The sequence below is a fragment of the Rhipicephalus microplus genome, chromosome 1 (genome assembly GCF_043290135.1).
Source record: "Rhipicephalus microplus isolate Deutch F79 chromosome 1, USDA_Rmic, whole genome shotgun sequence".
NCBI lineage: Eukaryota > Metazoa > Arthropoda > Arachnida > Ixodida > Ixodidae > Rhipicephalus > Rhipicephalus microplus.
Window position 1 is genome coordinate 291,958,891 of NC_134700.1, and position 24,718 is coordinate 291,983,608.

General features: G+C 47.6%; 2 protein-coding genes across 2 annotated transcripts in view; both read right to left on the reverse strand.

The window, feature by feature from the left end:
- Egfr (epidermal growth factor receptor) overlaps nt 1-24,718 on the reverse strand; it is a 261,496-nt gene that overhangs the window by 130,716 nt on the left and 106,062 nt on the right. The window lies entirely within an intron of this gene.
- On the reverse strand, nt 17,765-24,374 carry LOC142763375 (zinc finger MYM-type protein 1-like). The gene has a single exon (XM_075865131.1). The coding sequence runs from the start codon at nt 20,584-20,586 to the stop codon at nt 17,851-17,853; it is 2,736 nt and encodes a 911-aa protein (XP_075721246.1). The 5' UTR covers nt 20,587-24,374; the 3' UTR covers nt 17,765-17,850.

The following is a 24,718-nucleotide window of genomic DNA, read 5'->3' on the forward strand; positions in this document are numbered from 1 at the left end:
AAAGGGAACGAAAGACGGAAATGATAGCGGTGAAAAGATGAGGCAAGCAAAAACAAAGAAGGAAGGTGCAAAGCGGGAGACGCTTATTCAACAGACCGCTGCCACACAGAAAGCTTTTTATTTTTATTCACAGTACGTTACGGAGCCCTCGAGGGGCATTGTGTAAGGGGGGCGGGACAGATTATGCCTTCAACTCATCAACATATAAACCCAATACATACTCGAAAAGTTAGTTACAATATGTGAAGGCGTGAAAGTGAATTACAAAAGATAATTTGACAGTAACTACAATTTAGCAATAGTGCAAAAAAAAAAGAGAGAACTGACAAATGTGTTTACTGCAAATAAATGTACAGAAGGCAAAAAAAAAGCAGGGAAATGAGGATAAAAAAAAAACGGCAACAGTCCTATAGGCACAGATGATATGTACAGAAATATTTTTTTTAAGATGATATATGCACAAATATTCTTTAAGAGTCTGACAGAAGTTTGCGAGGTCTTGCTCTGACGCAAGATAATCTGGTAAACCATTCCACAAACGAATAGCTCGTGGAAGAGCCGACTGCTTGAGAGCGTTAGCATAACAGTACACGCGTGATAAGCTAAAGCTGTTATGTAGTCTGCTCGACGCTCGATGAGCTAGATTGAGGTGAACAGATGGCATCATCATGCTGTTCAGTAAAGCCTTTACTGATTTTCGGTGCGACGACAGTCGAGGTCGGCATTCCAGCATCGACTGTCCGACAGGGGTCTGGCGGGCCAACAGCGCAGCTGCTGTGCGCGCTGTAGCAACACTGCCATCTTTATTCCACCATCCGACTTGCTTTCCTCAACTTCCCATCGAAATATAGTTACTACACCAATATTTGAAAACGGTGCGGTTACTGCTGCATCGTAGGGAGCAGAAACCCTCACCGTTTCGTCTGAAAGGACGAAATGCGAACGAAGTAAATGATGAAAAAAAAATGAACGGCCAGTACGTTCAGGCTCCTTGACAGCTTGTCACAAGTGCACCCATCTCGGAGAGCTAGAACTACATATAAATGGAAAATCGATGGGGTAAGGGGGGGGGGGGGGGGTCGTGTGGAACGGCGGGAGTCGCCGGTTATCCGCGGTGGACGCCGACCATTAGCAGCGGCGCGGCTTTTGAGTGACGCGTGACAGGGAAAAAAAGATAAGGCTCCGGAAAGGACAGGCGCGCGCTTGCACTGGGCTTCCAGGGATGTCAAACGAGTGGACCTGCAGGAACGCCGAGCAGCAACCAGCTGCATGAAGCGTGCTTGCTTGCGTGCGTGCGTGCGTGCGTGCGTGCGTGCGCGCACACACACACACACACACACACACACACACACACACACACACGCACACACACACACACACACACACACACACACACACACACACACACGGAATCAAGCAACGAAGGGTTCAAGAAACAAAGGAGGCCACTGGCCCGTCTTTTCGCGGAGTACAGCGTGGCGGCGATAAGCGAAAGGGACAACGCTGCTATAAATAGGGAAACGATTCTTCCTCGAGACGCCTCCCTGCCGTATGTGTACTAACAGGAAGCAACTTCCTCGGAGTGTCGCGTGTGGTCTCTCAAGCCATTTTCACGCACTGCGAACGCGCTCCCTGGCGGTGCCGTGCTGTTGTTACTGCGGCGAAAGCAACTGCGCAAGCCGCAAAATACTGCGCAACGTCATTTTTTTTTTGTGACATTAAAATGTGCTGAGACGCCACCCGTACGTGGAAGGAAACAGAAAGCAGAACACGTTTCGAGGTTTTCAACGTAAAATGATTGAATAAATGAAATAAACATATAAATATTAGTTTCCACGAGTCCCCTTCGGCCACGTGCGTGCACTCGCAGATACTGTACAGTTCCGAGTCGGAAAGCTTCCGATTCGTAAAAACTGCTTGTACGCTGTCGACTGATTACGCTTAACACGGTATTAGTCGCAATACGCTGGTACCTCTTTGAGAACGGCCCGTAGCGTATACGATCTTCAGTGTCAATCAATATCTCGACATCTATGTGGACTAGCTGTAGAGACCAGTGTTCTATTGATACGACAAGCCCCGCCACGGTGGTCTCATGGTTAAGGTACTCGGCTGCTGACCCGCAGGTCGCGGGATCGAATCCCAGCTGCGGCGGCTGCATTTCTGATGGAGGCGGAAATGTTGTAGGCCCGTGTGCTCAGATTTGGGTGCACGTTAAAGAACCCCAGGTGGTCGAAATCTTCGGAGCCCTCCACTACGGCGTCTCTCATAATCATATGGTGGTTTTGGGACGTTAAACCCCACAAATCAATCTATTGATACGAGAATCAACAAGGCTGCCAAGATATTTAACTCGAGCGTTCGTTATCGCAACAAGCGAGTGATTCACATTGACATTACACATACAATCAGGAGAGTCAGAGGCCTCACCTCAGAAGCTATGTGACCCTTGACCTGATCAGAAACATCTGGGAATAACGCGAGACCACTGAGCGGTACGTCGCCGTCGACCATGGCTCTGACAGCAGTGGCGCCGGCAATGTAGCGAGAACCACGAACCCGCACGGAGTATCGGTTACTGGTCCCGCCATGACGCGGGTCAACCATGACACTGACAAAATATCGATGGGTATGAAGCGCCAGGCCGAAGGTTGCCCCTCCCTACAAACTGTACGGCGCTGGTGTGACGTCACACGTGACGTTTCCGATCACGACGCGCGAACACGTGCTGAATTCTTTCCGTCACATCACTGGCAGCGCAAATACGAAACACCGTAGCCGCTGTGAACAGACGAGAGCGGGCGAGAAAAGCCGCCACCGCAGACGCGTCAGATAGCTATAGCTGTACCTTTTCTGGATATGCATACGCAAGCAGAGGGCAGCCACACGCTCGAAGAAGACACACGGGGGAGGAAAGCATTACAACTATAGGATCGTCGGGCACGGTATACGTACATTCCAATAGGGAAAGAGGGGGAGGGATTCAACGCGTCTGCTCGGTCGGGGCAACGCCAACTCAGACGAGACGTATAATGCCGTCGCAGTGGCAAGCAATCGCCGATGCAGCGAATCGACTCCCAGCGGCAACCGGTTTAAATTCGCGCCTTGTTCTCCTAGCCGAGCCACGAAAAATAAGTGAGAGAGAGGGAAAAGGAGAGAAAACGACTCGGCAAAGAAGCGCGCACTACAGCGGCAAACGCATAACCAGGAGCTAGCGAAGGATAATGCGAGCAGGCAAAAAGAAGAAGCAAAAGCAAGCCCAAAGACGAGGTCCGGTAGTCGAAAAGCGCCTCTATAACCAAACAGAAGAGAAACGGCACTGCTACGGTTCCTCTGCGCGAATTCGGTACGCGAGAGAGGAGGAAAGCTGGCGAAAATGCCGGCAGCGAGGAGAAGGAAGAGGAGGCTTGTGGCAAGGCGGCTTGGCGAAGCCGCCGCTTTCCGAAAGAGCAGGCGCAGGTCGAACGGCGTGCGTTCCCGCGGAGCCGCATCTCTTGCAGCGCACGTTTCTTCTCCACAGATATGCGAAAAGAAGAAGGCACACAGTTCAGCCGAGGGAACCGGCACCGAAGACGCGGGAAAAAACAAATTCTTCATACGCACGCACGCAGCGCGCTGCAGACAGGATCAGTGATCACGGCGCGGCGACCCCATAATGCCTAGCCACGCTGCATTTTTTTTTTTTTTCACGCACTGAGACAAGGCGCACGATTCAACTACCGCGATGAGCAGCGGCTCTGTTGGCTTGCTCGCTCCCAGAGACAGCACACAGCTGCACAAATGAAGGAAAGAGAATTTGTTTGCGCATGTCTAGCAGGAATTACCACGGTCTGCCGTCGCACGTACTCTACCGAGGATCATAAGATTGGGAGGCTAACAGGTCTTTAATTAAAGACGGGATATCACGGCTTCCGACACATGTTTGCATCAAAATGGCGAAGGAATAATAAAATAATATCTAGGGTTTTATATCCCCAAAGCACGACATTATTGTGAGAGACGAGGTAGGGAAGGACTCCGGAAATGTCGACCATTTGAAGCAGACGGTTCTCTACCTTTCGCCCCAGTCGAAATGCAACCGCCACGACCCGGGTCGAACCCGCGACCTTTGAAGTCAGCAGTCCGACACCGCAGTCACTGTTCCACCGAGGCGGACAAGTGCCGAAGGACAGTTTAAAAGTTATCGAAGTTGAGTCTCTCACGTTCTGGATTACAGGGATCTCTGTATTCTGAAAACAGCCTCCACCAAATCGTCGAGTAAAATGCGCTCTCCCTTACGCCTGCTCCGAGGAAATTCTCACAGATAACCACGATGACCATTGAAAGGAAGAGGAGGGAAAGATTTAAATACTGGACAAAAGAAGTAGCATGTTGTGTGCTCTCTCTTTCAAACAAATAAGTATAACCTAAGAAACCTGAATCAAGCAATCCAGCATGTTTGCTTAGCGCAGTATTTCTCCAAAGTACGAGTGATTCTAATAAACTGTAAACGCTGTTTCCGTTTCCTCTTTTGCAGTAGAGACACCAAAAAGGGAAAAAATATGGGAATACCACGTTTAATACAAATAAAAACAATATTTTCTGGGAAAATATTTTGTTTTGTTTAATGATATTAATTTTCTTGCGAATTATTTATTTGTTGGTGCGCTACACAAAATATCTATCCCCTATTATTGAAAAACAGTGTATCTGTATACATCTCTATTCATTGTTTGTACTTTTACAGTTTATTGTCATGATCTTCATTATGCTTTACCGTACTAGTACATCAACAATCGTGCCATTTATGTACATGCCTATATATATATATATATATATATATATATATATATATATATACAAAGTGTGTGTGTGTGAATATAGGCCTGTGTGAGTATGTTTTTCTTTTCCTTGCAGTTGTCTGCTGTACTCGTGGTGCCAGTAGCCTAGTGAAATGTGCATAAACACACCTTCTGCCACGACATCATGACAATTCAAGTCTCACGTATTGTCAGAACTGTAAATAAACTTCAACTTCAAAGAAGCCTGCGCAGTCGAGTCGCTCTGCTCAGCTGAAGTTATGACTCAGGATAGGCGGTATACACGCAACTGTGCATCACACAGCACATTTGGGGAGGATAAGTAAGCATACAAGTGACAGCACCTTGCCTTTCCACATAGTTATTTATGTCATGCGGCATTAAAAATAAAAGAAAAACGAAAAGCATTACTGAGGTGCGATGCGGCATAAAAGGAAGGGGCTGCTACCAAATGATCAGGGCTTCCGAAACCCGAGTCACCATAACATGGTGAACGCTCGGTGAACACTTTGTTAGAGTCCGGTGAGCATTTGGTGAATCCTTCATTTAATCAACGTCCGAGAAGCGTAGTTTCTTCGGGCCATGGTGCTCGAACCCAGGCCACCGTGCCCTGGAGATCCTGAGTAGCGTTCACACATAGTCTAGCACTCCACGCCAAGTCCGCCTGTATAGCAACACCACTGGCGTCAGCAAGTACAAAATATAGCGCACGGAAAGCACGGACGCATGCCACTCCCAAACTGAAAACTTTTAAAGCGCACCAGAGGTAGGACGCAAGAGTCGAGGATTAGCGCTTTCATAGGAACGCCGAGTGGCCCGCCGAGCTAAGTTGCGAGCTCGAATCCATCACGTCGAGGGGAGCAGCGGCCGAGAAAAACAAGACGGATTTCACAACACCATTTCATTTTACTCTTGATGCAATGGTATGAAGGGAAGAATAAACGAAGGGGGGGGGGGCAGTTAAGTGGGAAGTTGCCAAGCTCGGACTGGACTCAGGCTATGCCAAATAAACAACAAAAACAAGTTTTACCAATCGAACAAACCAAGCAGTGACTGTTCTTGAGTGGTTGAACCCGACATGAGCAAGGAGGAGGGGGGTTAGAGAGAGAGAGGGACGATTGACGGACACCCACGAAGTCCGCACCCTGAGCAGCCTCGACGACATTGAAGACAGATCAAAAGAAACGCGCGCGCGACTTGGCACTTCTTATCGGGGCACGTAATTAGGGATTCGGCGGCGCGAAAACACAAACAACGACACTCTCCTTCCCGCTAAACGATTTCGCCGACCGCGCTGTGCCCTTGCGTGCAGGCACTGCAAGAAAGAAAGGAAAGAAATAAATAGAGAAAGAGACGAGAGCGCAGGTGTCAGCCGAATAAAAGAAAGCGAAGAGACCGGGCCGGAAAGGGTGAAAGACTGGCGAGGCAGAAACAGATGCGCGCAACACTCGGCGCAGGCACCAACGGTCACTTCGAATATATTATCTCCTTTCGGGCTTTGCTCCGCGACACGGCTTGTCTTTTCTTCTTCGCAGATGGTCGTCCCTGAAACGAGCGAGGCGGTGCATCGACTAACCTGCGCGCTGCACAGAGGGCGTCCAGATGAAAGACCCAAAAGACAAACACGAGAAGAAAGCACAGCGCGGTCGGAATACTAAGCGGAGACAGAAAGCTCCGCTAACAAACCACGCTGCCGCAGCAGCAGCTGCTGCTGATTGAATCAATCCGAGTATATATACTCGGCTGCTGTCCCTCAGGCGGACCATACATTACCGGGAAACCAAGGTTATACCTGCTACGAGCATCTGATCTCGCCTAATATAGATACGCGCTTGATAGAGTATAAAGCAACCCCGGCAAAACAAAGGGTTACCGTAATGTAATGCAACGGCGACCCCATACGTCCTCGGCGCAAATGCACACGTGCATGTGTTTGCGACAATGAGGATCGAACGTGCAACCTGCGGATTCTCATTCGAACACGCTAACCACTGCGCCACACCAACATTTGCGATGAGAATAATTTTTAATCAAGTGCAAACGCTGCTTCTATCGCTGCTGCTGATGATGATCAGGAGAAGGTGTTAGGTGGCGCAGGACAAGGCACATGTCGACGTTAAAATAGTTTCTATGCTGAAGCACTGATCGCCAGAGGAAGGTGTAGCCATGGGGAGCGTCAACATCCCTTTATGTATGTACATTAGTCTGTGTGTTTGTATGTATGCGTGTAAGTTGCATCTGTGCAATGCACACATGCAACCTCTTAAAATCTCGAAAGGTGTAATACCCCTCTCCTCCCTCCGCCCGAGCTACCGCAATGATGGTCAGCGCGGAACGATAACAGCCAGCTGTATCGAGACATCGTTTACAAAACTTAGAGCGAGAAACTTTTTCAAAATAAAAAAAGAAAAATGTTGCGGAACGTGCTATGTGACTAAAGTTTTTCTCGGCTATCATTTCTTTCAACCTCGCTTCCAGCAGCGTTCTCCTTCTTAAATCATTTCCCAACAACACGAAACTTAAAATTAAAGGAAGGGATCTTCGCGACTCGGGATACGAGAGGTGTCTGTCTTTCTCGGCAAAAGGTGCAAGAAACGCGATCGGCTAGCGGCGGAGGGCGAGATAAAAAGGCCGCTTTTCCAGCAGACAACTTTCGCGCTTTTGTCTGCAGCCGCCGACCGCCAAGCAACAGGGAAAAAATAATAATCATAAGACGAGAGAGAGAGGGAGCGGCGTTGCCTTGGCTAATCTCTTTTTCCTGCGAAGCGCGCTGTGGTCCTCGGGGCAGATCTCATACGTATGGCTTACGCGCAGCGCCGCACGTCGGACTAGTTCTGGGAAGCGTCTTTAAAGTGCCATAAAATACGGCTAAAAGGGGCGCTTTCGAAACACCTCTGAATATATTGCCTTTTAGTGAACGGGGCACGTATCTTTTTTTTTTGTCCGCAATCCCGATTACCCCCCCCCCCCCCCACTAGCGTCCTTCTTTCACTATTCTCGCTATGCACTATAAAATGTAAGGACTTTGCCGCAAAGCTCTTGTCCTGACCGAGACGGCTTTTGATCGAAGCAGTCATAAGCCATATCGGGAGGGTCGGTGAACCCCACTGGCATTTTAGAGCACTCGCAATGCCCCATTAACGTCACTGGAAGCGCGAAATGAAGAAGGCTGCGGCACCTTTAATCGGTGGTCGTCCGCTATCACTATGCGTAAACGAGCTTTAACCTCTTTAGTAAGAAGACCGTTGCACTTTGAACACCCTGGCACTTATTCTCTCAATGCGACTTTTCAATTTTTGTTTTAGCTTCTACTCAGTTAGCGTTGCAAACACAATTCTTGCGCGACCCGTAAGACATAGCCTGTGCCATAGATCTACAGATGAAAGCAACGACAACAACACGGAATTTACCGTGACGTCATGCATCTGATGCTATTGACACACGGCCAAGCACAGGAGGCAGCACTTGTTTGACGTGAATGTGCGACATTTTGTTGAACAATCCGCAGCTTGAGCTTCAGAAGATGAGCATGTCGAGGTTCAACGCGCAGCTTTTCACTTTGCTAGCTCTCTACAGTATGGCTACCCCGATGACTTCGGTGCACACAGATTATACATCGAAGTAAGCCAAGGCTCGCGGGGATTTATAACGAAAACGGTGAAGCTTTTCTTCTCCGAATACATTGTGTGCCAATTAGCCGAAGAACAAGCTATCTTGAAGCGAGCGAGTCTTATGTGCGCATCACTGCGATGTAGAGTGGATTTCAAACTGTTATCACACCTTAGTTCCGATGAAGGAAAGAGTATTTACATTACAGAACAAAAAAAATTACAGGGATAAAAAATGATGTCTCACAAAACAAATACATTTCACCTTGCAAGAGATTTCTTCCTTCGATGTACCGGATTTTTTTTACCTATTGTTTCCGTGGGAAACTATTTTGTTCCTTCCAAGACTCGCAATAAACATGCAAAAAAAAAAACACTTATCGCGGTCCATTATACATCAATCCCCTTCAGCTGGATGAGGCGGAAAATACTTGGAAGGACATCCACACTTTGTCTGTCCCAGCTTCTTTTTACTCTTCGAATTTGTAGAAGAAAACAAAAAGGCTTAGAAGCCACCAAGGCATGCTTGAAGAAGAAGAAGTCGGTCCCGCGCCATAAATGTTTTTATTGATGTTGAGCCCAGTTCATCATTCAGGTTACACCCCAACCAGACAGTCATCTGCGCGATGTTAAATTAATTAAAAAATACCAGGTGACGCTAGCGTACACTGAATTTTTCGCTCCAGCACAGACTGTCTCCGACATTCCTGACAAGGAGTGCAAGCCTGGACACTGTTATCCTGTGCATTACCGAATTTCAAACCTTGGTTTACTCTGATTAGCCCACAGGACTGACTGCTCGACCCCTCTGATTGGCTGAAAGTGTCACCATTACGAAACTTGACAAATGGGTTGAATTTGACAGTGTACAAAACATCACTTAAAAAAGACCTCAGACTCGCCTAGAAACAAACTAGCGCAGCCCGAAATCTGTCCAAGTCGAGCCACCTTGTCCCGGACTTCCGTCTTGACGCGTGCCGCGGCTTTTCGCTAACGCGAACCAGTAAATGCATTCGCGGGTCACGTGCCTCAGCCCGTATGTATAGATAGATGCGAAGGCCCCTCGTCGGTCCTCGCCTCTTCCGCCCCGATCACCGACAGCTCTGCCGAACCTCCGCTCGGCGCGTTCCGACGCGCCGAAGTGCGCACATTATTTTAATAAGCGTCGTCTTCTGCCGTGCCTTGAGCGTCGGCGCAGTTTGCACCGACTGATCGGCCGCGTAGCCATTTTTCTCAGCGCGTGCGGAGCCATTAGGGGACCAGCAGAAGAGCGAGTGGCATCTTCGAGGCATTCCAGGCGGCGTTCGCCCTCTCCGCAGATCCGACGCAACAGGCCGTCCACGTCGTGCCCCGGTGCGCCCGCCGAGGTGAGCTCCCGGACGGCGTTGCCTGCTGGAAATCACCCCCTCCCTCCCTTTACACCCCACAGCACAGCACCACTGCAACCCGCAGCCTGTTGCTGGAGGAGAGGAGAACGACGTTCGTGAGCCAGGCGTGAAGTGAAAAACGGACCGGCTCCTAGAAAACGCACCGCTGAGTTGCTGCCGGCGCCGCGAGAGGTGGCCGAAGCGCGTCTCAAGAACCCCCTCTTACCCCCCTCGCAGCACCCAGCTTCACAAGCAGCATAGAAGGCTTCTTCTGAAATGGGGAAGAGAAAGGAAGGAGGGTGCGCTCAGAACAGGAGGAAGGAAAGCTGCCGTTGGGGGCCCCACGAGTGCGCCGTACCTATTAATTATCACACCCTCCGCGACTTAATTGCACCAGGTTCCTCTTCTTCCAGACCCCTCCCCCCCTTCCATCCGCCCCAAATTCCAGCCCCCCGCCACCCCCTCCCAGATCGCACACTACACGCGAAATGGTTCGCTTATAGCATCCGCCGTTTTGGACACGTCCCTACCACAGCCCTGCAAGTTGCCACTGTTTATCACCAGCGGCTTCCGTCCGTGTCTCGATGACCGGTCGGTTGTCCTTGCAACCACCTAAGCTCTGGTCGAAGACGCTCCAGTACACACAGTATCATCTACTTTAACACCAGTAGCATGTGCGTTAGAGGTATGATTTAAAGAAACAAGCAAAAAAGTCAGTTTCGCCAAAAGGGCGAAGCGATAAATGCAATAGTAACATATTCGAATGCCTTGCGAAGCAAGGGTAGCATTTTTAGAAGCGATATTAATTGTAGCAAACATGAGCTTGCTAAATAACTAAGTGTCCTGGGGCTCGGCCACAGTAGATGACCACAACAAGGCTCGTGCGTAGTGGCGGCACTGATGAAAAGCGCCTCCCGTGGGCAGCGCATGTTGGTACTAAGGGCTATACCTCGCGCGTTGCCACTGGTGGCAGTCATGTGTAGAGCGCATCTATGTGTGGACGGCCGCTCCAGGTACACCTCTGGCACCGTTTTTTGTCGTGTTGAGAACACATCCCGTAGAAGCTCCCGCCTGGTGGAGGGGGCAAGAGCCGCGCGCTGATCGTTTTTTTTTTTTGTTCGCTGACGAGATAAGCTCGCGCGTAGACGACCCCGGCCAGAATGGCGATGTTCGCTCCGCAGAAAGAGGATTGATTGATTGATTTGTGGGGTTTAACGTCCCAAAACCACCATTTGATTATGAGAGACGCCGTAGTGGAGGGCTCCGGAAATTTAGACCACCTGGGCTTCTTTAACGTGCACCCAAATCTGAGCACACGGGCCTACAACATTTCCGCCTCCATCGGAAATGCAGCCGCCGCAGCCGGGAATCGAACCCGCGACCTGCGGGTCAGCAGCCGAGTACCTTAGCCACTAGACCACCGCGGCGGGGCAGAAAGAGGAGGCTATAGCGCATCCTTCCTCGTATAAATGTATACATATGCGTGAATGACGGCGGCGACGATGGCAAAACCCAGCCAAGACTGTGCGCAAGAAAAAGACGTTTACTTGACTGCTAGCCTGTGGCTAAGCCACAGAAAGCAGCCGTTTATACAAGGAATACTGCTAGCACACCACCTGCAGTCCTCGATCTGTCCACAAGTGCCTCCCGTGCACTGCAGAAGATATCGTCGTCACAACCCCGTTAATGGGATGCTGTCTGAGAACAAATTGCAAGAGCTGCAAAGCTGAAGTATCGCCCATCCCCCCCCACACCCCCCCCCCCCAAAAAAAAACGCACGATAAAATCGCGGAGGTTCCTTAAGCGTGTTCCAAAGACTGCTGAGTCTTAGCCACGCCCACTAACTATAGCATTTCAGGAAAAGGTGAAGAAACCAGGCTTTACCCATCAAACGTTTCTTTTCTTTTCAGAACTTCAAACTAATTGTCGACCTCCTATATCCCAGCAGCACCTAGTGGCTAAGGTACTCGGCTGCTGACCCGCAGGTCGCGGGATCGGATCCCAGCTGCGACGGCTGCATTTTCGATGGACGCGAATATGATGTGGGCCCGGTGTGCTCAGATTTGGGTGACCGTTAAAGAACCCCAGGTGGTCGAAATTTCCGGAGCCCTCCACTACGGCGTCTCTCAAAATCATGTGGTGATTTCGGGACGTTATACCACAGGCTGCATAATATCTATCCATCAAACATCAATCCTAACATGAAAGAAGAACTTACGGTTAAGTTACACGCTGCCTATTTTTAATAATCGAGATCGTTTTGCATCTCGAACAGCCATAAAGATCACACACCTAATCTTTTAACATAATAGAACAAACGATTGACCAGTTTCTAGTCACACCTTGCATTCGGTATTAGTGAAAACAGCAAAACATATATCGCAATAACTATATCTATAGTAGTCCTTTGCTATTTTGCAGTGCACTATATACAAAAAGCTTTCACGATCACAAGATAAAAATTTTGGAGCTCGGTACGACTGGTATTGCAAGATCATCATCATCATCATGATTAGCCTGACTACGTCGACTGCTGGAAAAAGGCCTCTCCCATGTTCCGCCAGTCAACTCGGTCCTCTGCTTGCTGCTGCCACTTTTTATCCGCAAACTTCCTAATCTCATCTGCCCACCTAACTTTCTGTCTCCCATCACCCCGTTTGCTTTCTCTTGGAATCCAGTTATGACCAGCGGTTATCCTGCCTACGCACTACATGCCCGGCCCATGTCCATTTCTTCTTCCCGATTTGAAGTATGATATCCTTAACCTCAATTTGTTCCCTGATCGACTCTGCTCTCTTCTTGTGTCTTATGGCCACACCTATCACTTTCCTTTCCACAAAAGCCTTACGAAAGAACCGCAAAACTTACGACTAGGACACCAGGTAAGAGATATAATGCTGGCAAAAGAAGATAAAGAAACGAAGGGACGGAACGTAACGACGTTACCGTAGTAATCGGCATTCAAACAGCTGCTCGTAAAATAGTGCGTATGTCGCGCTATAGTATCGGCTAGTTTCCAAGATATGTGCATGAACGAACCACACTAATTGACCAGAAACTCCAGGAATGCACGCTTGGCAATCTCCGGGCACGTCGATTCTCAGATGCATGCCAACTCAAATTAGGCTCCTAACAACTCCTTTCCAAGGCTGCAACTACATTCCGCAACTGCACGCCCAATTTAGCTAGCGAACAAATATACACGAGGTTGTATTTGTTGTGCTGTTGTACCATGAATAAAAAACTCATCTTAGACACATGAAATGATAGCAGTCCTTTCAAACACCGGATTAGCCTTTTAGACCAAGAAAACAGTAGTGGCCCTTTCGTATAGACCGGACGAATTAGGTATACTTCCTAAGAAGGCACACGTGTTGTCTTCATGCGATGGCGTGGTATATGCGAGTTCCTTTGAGCGAGAGCACAGCCTTCTGCAGGACAATATAAACATGGATGGTCTACGTAGCCACGTTTACATAACACACCAAAACTCAAGAAATAAGCGAGCCAATTGCGTGATACGCCGTTGGCCAGTTCCAAGGAGCAACAAGAGAGCAGTCGATGGTATAAAGGTGAAGCTCAGTTCTCAGGCACACACATAGTTCAGCAACAAATCGGCAGCTATAGTACCTCAGTAAAGTATCATACCGTGCTATATCGGCTTACCCAGAAATGAACAGATCGCTTTCAACAACGAAAGAAGGAGGGAAGGAAAGAAACTCGAAGGTAATGCCTTGAGAGATGCATTCATGTGGAGAGTGCAGACGTCACCTGGCATATAAACCCAATCATACATACCCGTATACGCGGGAGCTGATTGTTAATCGGGGGGAAAACTCAATAAGTTTATCTTTCTAGGGAACGAGACTAGAATGTCAAACGAGCAGAGCCATGCAGCGGCACCTGGTGTGTACACACACGACGTGTCTGTTTGCTTCGCCGCTATTTTTTGTTTTTTCGAATACATCCATTATTTTACGCGCGGCGTGAGTGCTATGCCGAGTAGGCAAAAAAAAATGATGACAAGGCGCCATGACATCTTCATGTGTCGAGGAGCGAATGCCGCCGTTCCCGGCAAAAACACGGACGTCGGGAATCCCGATCAGGGCGCCAATGCAGCCTTCGCAAGCAGCTGGGCGCGTCTCTCACAGAAGCCACTGCACGCCTTCAAGGTTGCTCGCATATAGACGCACTCCAGCGCCCATTCTTAGCGCAATCCCTTGAGTGCATCCAGCTCAGCAGGCACGGTGTTTCGCGACGGCAAGCAGATGTCTCCCAAGACAAAAACGCAATGATCCCTCTCGGAGATATACGCAGGCCCGCCTATAGGCTGCCCCCCCCCCCCCATTTTTCTTTCATCTATTAAAAGAGCGGTCGCCGTTCTATTATTTGCTGAATTCGTCATTATAGTAAATAGCTACCCCATCTGGGGAACCTTTAACTTGGAGTAATGAGATGTGTGAGGGCAAAATGTCGGAGCAGGCGGCGTTATAAATTAACGAGCCCGACAGCCTTCATACACGAGAGAAGCAACGCGACGCCCCACTGTCTGTTAAAAAAATTGATATACAATAAAAAAACGGGGGGGGGGGGTTCCACTGTCCCACTGAGCCGTCTAGACTCCCTTGACACAGTAGCACAGCGTGAAAAATGCATCAATTAGAAATCCTGTCAATGGCTGTAGCACATCTCAAGCGATCTCGGTTGGGAAGAAGCAGACCTGTCCCGCGGCGGACTATTTATACATCTGCGCCATCATTCTGACAGCCAGCTGCCGTATCCCTTCTTCATACAACCACTTCAAATATTTACGGCTGCTTAGGAGGACAAGCAGTGTATGTATAGAGTGCACGGTGACGCTTTTCCTCATATATATAGAAGCAGGCTCTTTGAATGCAGCTTGAACGTTGAAGTCGACGGCGCAAGGTTATTAGGCAAATTTACACCTCGTCAAATCGTTGCCTGAAAACAACACACCGACCAGACGAAGCCGTACTCGAAGTTTTTGGGGGACGACTTCGGTTCACGTAATTGAAGCGTGATGGCCATCTTAAGCACTGCATCACGGCGAGATGAGCTTGCATAAGCAAGACTTTCGGTAGACATAATTTCCCATTACGAACATTAGCAAAACAGAGAGAGGAATGAGGAGAAGCTTGCCGACGACAGAGACGTCACCTCTCGACGGTTGAGCAAGCTATGCAATGTGCCCCGATACGTGTGCAAATGTCCGTACCTCTTTCGTACGGCCCAAAGACTTTACAGAAGAAGTCCGAACGGGTTACTCTTTGAAAGCACGTTTCTTATTTCACGAAAAAAGTTGTACTGCACGGTCCGTGGTTCGAGCCAGTGACTAATGCGTTACTAATGCTACACATACACCCGAGCTTAATTTGGAAGTCTTGCAGAACAAAGTGCGAAGGCGAAGCAATGGAAAACTCATGGAACACAGAGACTGATTTTAGCAAAGTTCAGGGCCCACATTCCCGAAAACATCCTATAGGTCAATAAATAAAAGGTGTTTCAGCCAATGCCGATGTCGCACACGTCATTAGAGAAGCTTTTTGCACAATAGCAAAACGAATTTCCGAAGAGAGCTTTGTGAATTAGATCTCCAACTATTATTCCACCCTCACACTGCCATACGCTCTTGTTTTGTTCAGATGGTACATATCAACCGCTTCAGAGAGGCCACGGTCACGAATTCGAAACCCGGACCATGAAGGACGAATTTCTAAATCTCAATATTAACTGGTGGGGTTTAACGCCCCTAAACCGCGATTATAGTGATCTACAGTACTTACAGTCCACTGTTACCACGATCTGATTATGAGTGGCGCCATGGTGGAGGGCTCCAGTTTTTTGGGAACCTGGTGGGTTTTTTTTGTTTTTTCTTAGCGTGCACCTAAAACCTGGTACAGGGGTCTCGAGCATTGCCGCCTTCACCGAAAATGCCGCCGCCGCAGCCGGGATTCGATCCCGCGACCTGCAGGTCAGCCGCTGAGCACCACAACCACTAGACAAACACGCGGGCGGGCCCGAATGTTTAAATTTCGTCAATCAAAAAGAAAAGCTGTTTTCGCGCCACCGATGCGGTGCTCACAAATCATTTAAGACTATCTCACTTTCCGCAATTTGTCAGAAACTACGCCTCTTGCAAAGGCAAGTTGCTAATGCTAACGAGGGCCGATCAAGGGGCGCGAATCGTCGGGGCGACAGCGGTACAGTCGCCACCAATAAAAGATAAAAATAGAGCGAAACAAAAAGCGATGCGGCGCGTCACGATCGCTCAGCCATAGTCGCACGGGTTTCGCACTCCTCTGCCTCGAAACACCGCGCCCGTCTACAGAGAAGGCGCCACGCAAGTGCTACTGTTTCTTCTGGCGACCCTCGGAAAGCAACCCGGATTGGCACGAAGCACAGCACGAAAACAAAGAGATTCGCGCGCGACCAGAACACAAAGGAGAGCGAGCGACGCGAAGAAGGGAAGAGGAACGATCGGAGAAGAGCTGCCGAACGCCCTCTTCTTCGTCGGCCTGCCTACTGTGCACAGTGCCGAGACGACAGGGCAGCTTCCATCGACCACCACCACACCGACCAGTCCTCTTCAAGCAGCCGCGGCCGCAATAGTGGCACTGCTCGTAGAAAAACAAAAAAAGCGCAAGAGGCAAGCTCCTGGGGATCGTGGCGCACGCGTATACCTTTAGTTGTGTACGTAAAAACCAGTTCTGGCCAGAGCAACAGAGATCAGCATTCCGGAATTCAGAGGAATCAAGAAAGAAGAGAAAAAGAGGAGCAAAGAACAAATCACGGGACAGTGCGCGACGACCCGAACTGGGCGAAATGTATATAATAATATATACAGGAAAGGTAGAGCACGTATGGCAGGCTTTCTGTAGAATATTTTCAGATCGTTTCTATGCGAAGCCATCCCCCCCCCCCTTTCCTCTTCTTTATTCAACGAGACACTAGCGACGTTCAGTTTATATGCGACGAGTAGGTTTAGGTGGTACGCACTGAGCCTTGAACCGCTAGGGGGAAACACTATCGGCGCGCCATTTTGTAAAGGTCCAATCGTGCGCGCGTCCCGCTGCCCGCACTTCGGCGTGCAGGAGGTGTTTGAGAGGTCACAACAAATATTCAAGTTGTCGTACGATCTTGGACACAGCACGTGCAGCGAGTGTTCTGCGCGTGTGGCGAGCGCGCGGACCGAAAAAATGGCGACCCCCGACGCTAGCGATCACGCGTCATAAGATGATTGTCGTCTTTCACCTCTCGCCCCCCCTTGAATCAAACTTTCCCGATATTCCCAGGAGTGTGATTTTCGTACGCCACTACACAATATCCTCCGTGACACGAAGAGGCAGAACAAGTCCCAGCCACGAGTATAGCTTCGCAGCTTCCGTGCCAGTAGTCACGTGCAGTGGCGTAACTAGATAGGACGGCGCCCAGGGCAAATATATTTCCGCGCCCCTCATTATGCCCGTGATAATGTTTGTTATTATTATTATTATTATTATTATTATTATTATTATTATTATTATTATTATTATTCTTGCTGTTGTACTACAGTGTACTATAGCCGCCTTGTACGTCCATGCATCACACAACACACCAGAAGTCCACAATGGTAGCAAAAAAAGTTTAACAAAAAATGGACCTTGGTGGTCACTTCTTGTCATCTCGCTTTACTTAAAATATGCGAAATTCATGAAATCCATATAAGCACAGAAAATAGAATCACGAACTAGGCATATGTAAATAGTCCATACCATTTCTCGCTACATTACCGTGAAATGTATCATTCAAAATTAATTATTGCGTACGCCAAATCTGCATATGATGCCTGCATTTTTTCATCAGTGCTAATGATGCGTTAAAAAACTCGTTCCGGCAAACCCTGTTGTCTCCCTGTTATCGCATATTGTTGCCTTTTATGACGTCAGTGCTGTAACGCTGATCGTGAATAATTGTTGTCAAGAAAAACCCGTTTTTTTATTTAAAACACTTTATTTACATCATTTGGATATTAAGACAAATATAAAATGCACTATACACTGGAACACTCCGTAAAAACTAGAGCTGCACTTTCCTTGCTTTCGATGAAGCAAACTGTTCTATAATGACGTCAAAGTTCGTTTTTTCAGTTTCTTCTCTTTCCACACTCAGTAGCGCAAGGTCAGTAAGTCTGTCTTGGCCCATTGTGGCACGCAAATAGGAGAGTATTAGCTTCAGCTTGCTGAAGGACCTCTCACAGCCAGCGATGGAAACTCCAATGGTTAACATCATCTGAAGGGCGACGCGAAGGTTGGGGAATACGCCATCATCACCATACTCCACAATAAATTTAAGAAGTTCCTCCGGTCTTGATACTGTCTGGTCAATACGCCGTGAAAGCAGCAGCCTACAATCTAAAATCTCTTCATAGAGGTCTTGCGCGTTAACGTCGGAACTGTAGAAATTGCCAAATGTGTTGCAATTTGTTTTTAGTTCGTTTTTGTCTTCGCTGTAGCACAGCTTGTTGATGTCGAGCAGAAAGCCAAACTTGAGGTCGGTGTCCTGCAGGCGAGTAAACCTCTGGTCGATTTCCGAATGAAGACGATCGAGTGTGCATTTCATAACCCTTTCTGTTTCCTGTTTAGCCGTCAACGCCTCTCCTTTCGACTTTTCACCAGGCATCTGTTTTTTTCGTCGTGCACGCCTTTCAACGTCGACATCATACGTCTCACAGAGACGAAGCCCTTCACCAAGTGACTCACTTACCAGAGTTTCCCTTTCTTCATGAAAGTGATCTCTGAGAGCTTTCATGTCTAAGGCAGCATCGTGAAAGTTCATTTTAGGATCTTGCAGTCTTTTTTGAACACGGTCTATGCGAACAAGTACCTTGTTCCAAAAGCCCAGCAAAATCAAAAAATCATAACTTAATATCCGCTTCTGCAGTAGTGCAGCATCACTTTTCGTCTCGCTCGTTTCTTGGTCATTATTTGACATTTCCTGAACAACTTCAAGTATCTTCTCAAGGTATCTACCGACCGGCTTCACTGCTTCGACCCTTGCACTCCATCTGGTCTCAGACTCTGATTTCACAACAACAGGCACTGCATTTTTTAATTTCTCCCAACGGTACGTTGAGCGAGAAAAAAACACGTAAAGTGCTTCGATGGTCCCAAAAAAAGTCATCATCATGGCTTCTTCCTTAGCAGCATGTACACCAACCAAGTTCAGTGAGTGGTTGTCGCAGTTTACAAAGATTGCCAGTTTGTTTTTTTCCGCGATTCTTTGACTGACACCACTTTTTTGTCCAGCCATCACGGCAGCGTTGTCGTAGCATTGTGACCGACAGTCCTGTAAGTTCATTCTGTCCTCTTCCAGCTTGCCAAGTATCACGTCAACGAAGCTCTCGGCGTCTTTGTTCTTTACATGGATAAAGCCGAGGAAGGACTCCTGAACATAAACAGATTTTTTATCAAAGTCAACTTCCACATATCGCACAACTTCTGACATTTGCTCACGGTGTGCCTGGTCGGGAGTGGTGTCAAACATAATGCCATAATATTTGGCTTTACGGATTTTTCGCAGCAAGGACTCGCGAACTGTGACAGCCATCATGTGAATGAATTCATTCTGTACAGAAGGCGATAGGTACGAAGTGGACCCTGGATGACTTTCAACGTATGTGAGGTGTTGCTTCATAACGGGGTCAAAAACGGCAATTAACTTCAAAAGACCAAGAAAATTTCCGACATTGTTCTCGCGGCTGGTTTGAAAACTCTCTCGATGCCCTCGTAATGCCAAGTTCTGTGTAGCAAGAAATTTTATGCAGTGGAGGACTCTCGTCAAAATTTCACGCCACTTGTGCTTTTCTTTCTCCATCTGTGACTGAAGGTCAGCGTCAATTATTCCCGTAGTATGCATCAAATTTCTTTCCATTTCTTTCCACTGTGAGAAACACATTCGGTGATTCTTTGCATTCTCGTGAAGGGTGATCTTCTCGGGTGCCTTCCATTTGGTGAATCCCCCCTCTTGTTCCAAAGATGATAGGTGATCTGAGCGGGAAAAAAGGAGGCAACAAATGCAAAATGCTGCCTTTTTGGCAGGAGAGTAGGCCAGCCACGAACGGGTGACTTCTTCACCACGACCATCACCTAATTTCTTCTTAAACCAACTCTTAGTCATTGATCGGTTGTTTGTTGGCAAGAAAGGTCCTTCCCGATTTTGGAAATACATGGCCCCGAGTTTAACAATTTCCGTTCGTACAGCGTCAGACACAACGGCTTTTCCAGTACCAGTGTCAAATTTTAAGAGACCTAGGTCATGCTTCTGAACGAGTTCTGAGATGATAGGTTGAGGGTGCTTCGTGGAATCCAGTTTGCTTAGCTTCAGAGCAACAGGCTCAACCAGCCGAAGTCCAATGTCGGTTCCGTTGTCCTCCTCCTCTACTGCAATATCCCCGGGATTGTCTGCGCATAGCATACTGTGTTTAGAAGTTTCGTGAACGACTCCTTCGTCAAGTTGTACGGACATTAATGAAGTGGCAGGAGATGGAGCTACTTCCAAAGGACATGATGAAGTACTTGCCCCAGGTTTTTCAAAAAATGGCGCGAAAAACTTTTTTGACTTCTCAGCTTCCTGCGCCTGTAGCCTTCTCCTCTTGCGTCCTTCAGCTCCGCTCTCTTTTCTTTTTGTTTTTGTCACCCGGTCCATGGCTTTGCTTGGCTGAAAAAAATTTTTTCTTCCCCCCTGAGGAAGAAAAAAAAGAGCAGCAAGCAACCGCTTTGCCTCTTGTCCGCTGAAAACAGCAGCGTTCCGCATTTTGACAAGGGTGTTCAGGGCGCGCCAACATGCGTTGCAAGTTTGCAGGAATTCCTTTCGCTCAACTGTATGTCACTATAATTATTCATATCTAGCGGTCAACCGTTCCACTGATAACGCGACCGGAGCACTGTTCTGATTACGGCCTGACTCTGTAAGTTCAAAGCGGCGTGTTTCTTTGACCGGGGATTGGCACAAAGGGCCATGCACATTTTTTTTTTTCTTTCTGCATCTATTTCTTGACGCTGGCTACCTCCCATTGAGCCTGTTTGAGGGTACTGCTTCCTGATGTACGCAGCAGTCTGGTTACGCGTCACTTTTCATATTTGGTGGGCTTTCTTTATCAACAGGAAAAAAAAAATGTGGATGCAATACGTTGTTGAAAATAGCGCAGTTAGATGTAATTTCAACATTCAATTACTTTATTTATTTATTCGTTTGTTTGACAGTAGATGATTGTCGTGGCGCAGGATACTAAAGGCGACGTTATAAGTCACCTTACTAGGCCTCTAGCACCACACAGTACATTCGTCACACAACGCAACTGCATTGGAATAAGAAATGCAAGAACATAACATTACGAAGAACTAGGCGATGGCTTCTACAAAAAAAAATTAAAAAATTAATTTGAAAATGTGTTTATAGCATACGAATCATTGCAAGCACATTTACAATAAAAAAGAGCAATAGTAGTGGAGACACCGGCGTTCCATAGGGGAACATACATACAAACTATCGTACATGAATAGCCTCATCAATGGCTACATATATAACACTTTATGCATACATATATGAGAAACTAAATGTGTAAGTATATTCTAAGCTTCAAGCTGTACAGTAATTGAACTAAACATGCCCTCCAATGAATATAATCAGGTGAGTACTTGCGGAATTATAAATACTTTGATTACTCATTAATTTATTCTCATGCATGAATGAATTATAAGTGGTTGCTCCAAATTACTAGGAACAATGTACACTAGGTTTGCTTCGCGTAACGGAGTTACTCATTTTTTTAATCGGGTTTTATGATAGTTGGGACAACCTGTATATTTTCCCGAGAATAACACCTTTATACTCTCAGCAGTTTGTGTCAACGTAGTGGTAATAATCCATGTGCAAAAGAATAACATAGGTAAAAAATACTCACACCTAGGCAGAAGTTCTATTGCGAAGACGTCCCTCGTCGTGGTGACAAACTCTGGAGAAGTGAGCTGGGATTTCAACTCGGGGTTTGCAGGAATGGAGTCATGTAGCGACTGGTTGTGGCCTGCCTCTAGGATATCTTGTTCGGTCCGGAGACTCAATATTCAATGCCTGTGGAGCTTCTGGGGTAGCTAAACAATTTAACTCGCGAATGTACGTCTCATTGACCACTCTCGTTCGGTTGACTGACCCTCGTTTCTCGCTTCTCTGGATCGACCCATAACCCCTAACATTGTAGTTTTATAACACCAAGACCACGCCTCCAAGGGCATGTACCAATAGGAATCCCTCCTTCCTGGGCTGTTGCACGGAAGCGAAAAGAGGACTATGGCGGCACCCTGTGAGAGGGCCTACTAAGTAACACACACAGGGCAACTGATTGGCTGCATCAACGATAACCAAATGTTTGTTCACAATCACGTGATCCACTCTCACTTATGAACTCTCCGGTATTCATCAAAACAAAAGCAGACACAATTGACCATTTGCGGAAATCAGCAAGCTGGCTTTCCTGCAAAGTTGTTTTCCAACCAAAAGGTCTCGTTCGCAAACTGCTTTTCTCACTCATTGTGCTTTTGCCTTCCCCCACTCCCTTCTTTACGAACGACAGGTGCCTCGCCCTCCATGCGATGTGAGGGTTCGTTAGAGGTGGGACAACCACACAGTAATTGTTGGGGGAAAAAGTCGTTTTGTCGCACTCGCGTGCCTTCACTAGAATAGGAGTGGTAAAAGCACAGTGGGCGAGAAAAGCAGACTGGGCACGATAGTTTTCTTTTTTTTTCCTTTTTGGTTAGAAAACAACCTTGCAGGAAAGCCGCCTTGCAGATTTCTGCAAATGGTCAATTTCTCGCGCCCTTACTCTGTCGGTGTTGAAGCGGTGTCGTCACGAAGGGCACTGCGCCGTGCTCCCTATAGGGCTGCAGAAATTACGTGCCTTTTCCTTTTCTTTCTAATCACACATTCATGTGATTGCTCTCGGCGAGTTAGAAAGCGGCATCATATACTTCACCACACGTGCAAATGGCCGCTGCTTCGCCGCGGCTTTAGCTATTGCCGCGATGGAGGGGGTTGCAGACTTTATACCTTAAAGCGACATCTCGCCACGAAAGCAAGATTGCATTTAATTGATCCCGCAGTTTTCTTTTGGGCGCAAAAAGAGGGGGGGGAGATAAATCGGCGCAATCCCTCCCCCCCACCTTTTTCAGAATACTTGAACTTCGCAGGTATGCACGTGCTCATAGTTACGCTCCCTTCGCGGGCGATGCAGCTGGGGAACTTCCCCGAGAGTCTGAGGCAACATAAAAACGACATGTGCAAGTTTCAGTGAAAAAGGAATACACTCGCTGAGCTGCCTGAGCACAGCGTGGTGAACGACAACCGCATCGAATTTGACAATTCCCGCGTGGTCTACTTAGAGGTCGATTACTATAAGCAGCTTTTTGTGGAATCCTGGCCCATCGAGGAGACAGCCGGTAACTTCAACCGGCCTACAGGTGCGCTGCCGATCGACAGTCTGCCTCAGCGGAATTTCGCAGACTCGCGATCCAACATTAGGTGCGAGTACATGGCAGGAAGAAGGGCCTTAAAGAGAATGCGAGATGCAAAACTTCGAATTTTTCTTGTAGCGCAAAAAAGTTTTTTTACTTGGTACTTTGATTGGCATACCCCAGTTTCAACTAAAGCCCACTAATACCTCTGTCACACGAGCACTACGGCTAACCACGGTTACAGGTATGCTAGCTACACGGCAGACATGTCCGCAGTTTGTCTCCTAACCATTGTTATCGTAGACGGGTGATTCCATGAGAGATCGACACGGATCTGAAAATTAGTATTTTCGATTTGATTGAATATTTTATATTTTATGCCCATCTCACCAAGCAGCCCGAAAAGGAACCTTGTTTTCTTTTTAAGCGCCTATATAACTTTAGGAGGCAAAAAATATAGAACATATTCAACACGGAGGGACTAGTTTCACAACTCGTCGTTCTCGAAAGTTCATGAAGATGTAACAGACAAATATTACCGTTACAAAGAAGAAATTTCGAGCATGAATTTCGTGTATGTAGAAATTTACTGAATAACAATAAAGTAACATTCTATGAAACTTGTAAAATGAAGCAAAGTACTTTCGCAAAATGTCTCACTATGCGACATTTTATGATAGTTGCTACATAACAGTTGCTACAAAGTTGATAAGACCCATCAACTCTGTCTTGAAAACAAATTTTGCTTCTTTCTCTATGCAACGGCAGCTGCGTTTCTGGTTATTGAGTTCCTCATGGTGGTGAAAACTATTTGTGCGAAGGTCAAAAAGTAAAAAAAAAATATTTTCAAAAATTTTATATGTAGCGTTGTGGGCGGCCTTCACGCTCCTGAGCGAGCAAGGCTGATTAATTTACTACTACTACACAATTTGCGCATCTACTTTGCTAGAAGAAGCACGCTGTTAGAATGGGCCTTTTCCGCGTAGATAGTCTGCCCATGCACGCTGGCGTCGGTGAGGCACGCGCCATGATTTTTGGTGGCCAACACGGGACGACAGGTGTGGACCAAGGAACATCTGGTGTTACAAACGTGCAAAATCCCCCCCCCCCCCCCCCCATTAAAAGCGCTAATGTAGGCTTCCGCGATTGCCTACTGGCGCGCGGCGGGCCATTTCGGAGGCCAAGGGCCACCAGTTCTGATTTCGATGAGCTACGCCCGCGTTTTTGTATAGTATTTTTCTTTTTTTATTCAAACTTCCGGAAGTCCCTTACCCGTCATTGTTCTCTTCCAGTCCACACTGCAAAAATCTTGACGGCACGGGCGCTTCCCAGGCCCAAGTTTCTCGTACCTAAGCTTTCGCGCTATTTGTGCATCCCAAGGAATGCAGGGTGAGTACAAAACAAAGCAACCAGCTAGACACCGCGCCCTCGGGTCTGGT

Coding starts and splice junctions, on each gene's coding strand:
- LOC142763375 (XM_075865131.1), bottom strand. CDS start 20,586: ATGCGGAACGCTGCTGTTTTCAGCGGACAAGAGGCAAAGCGGTTGCTT.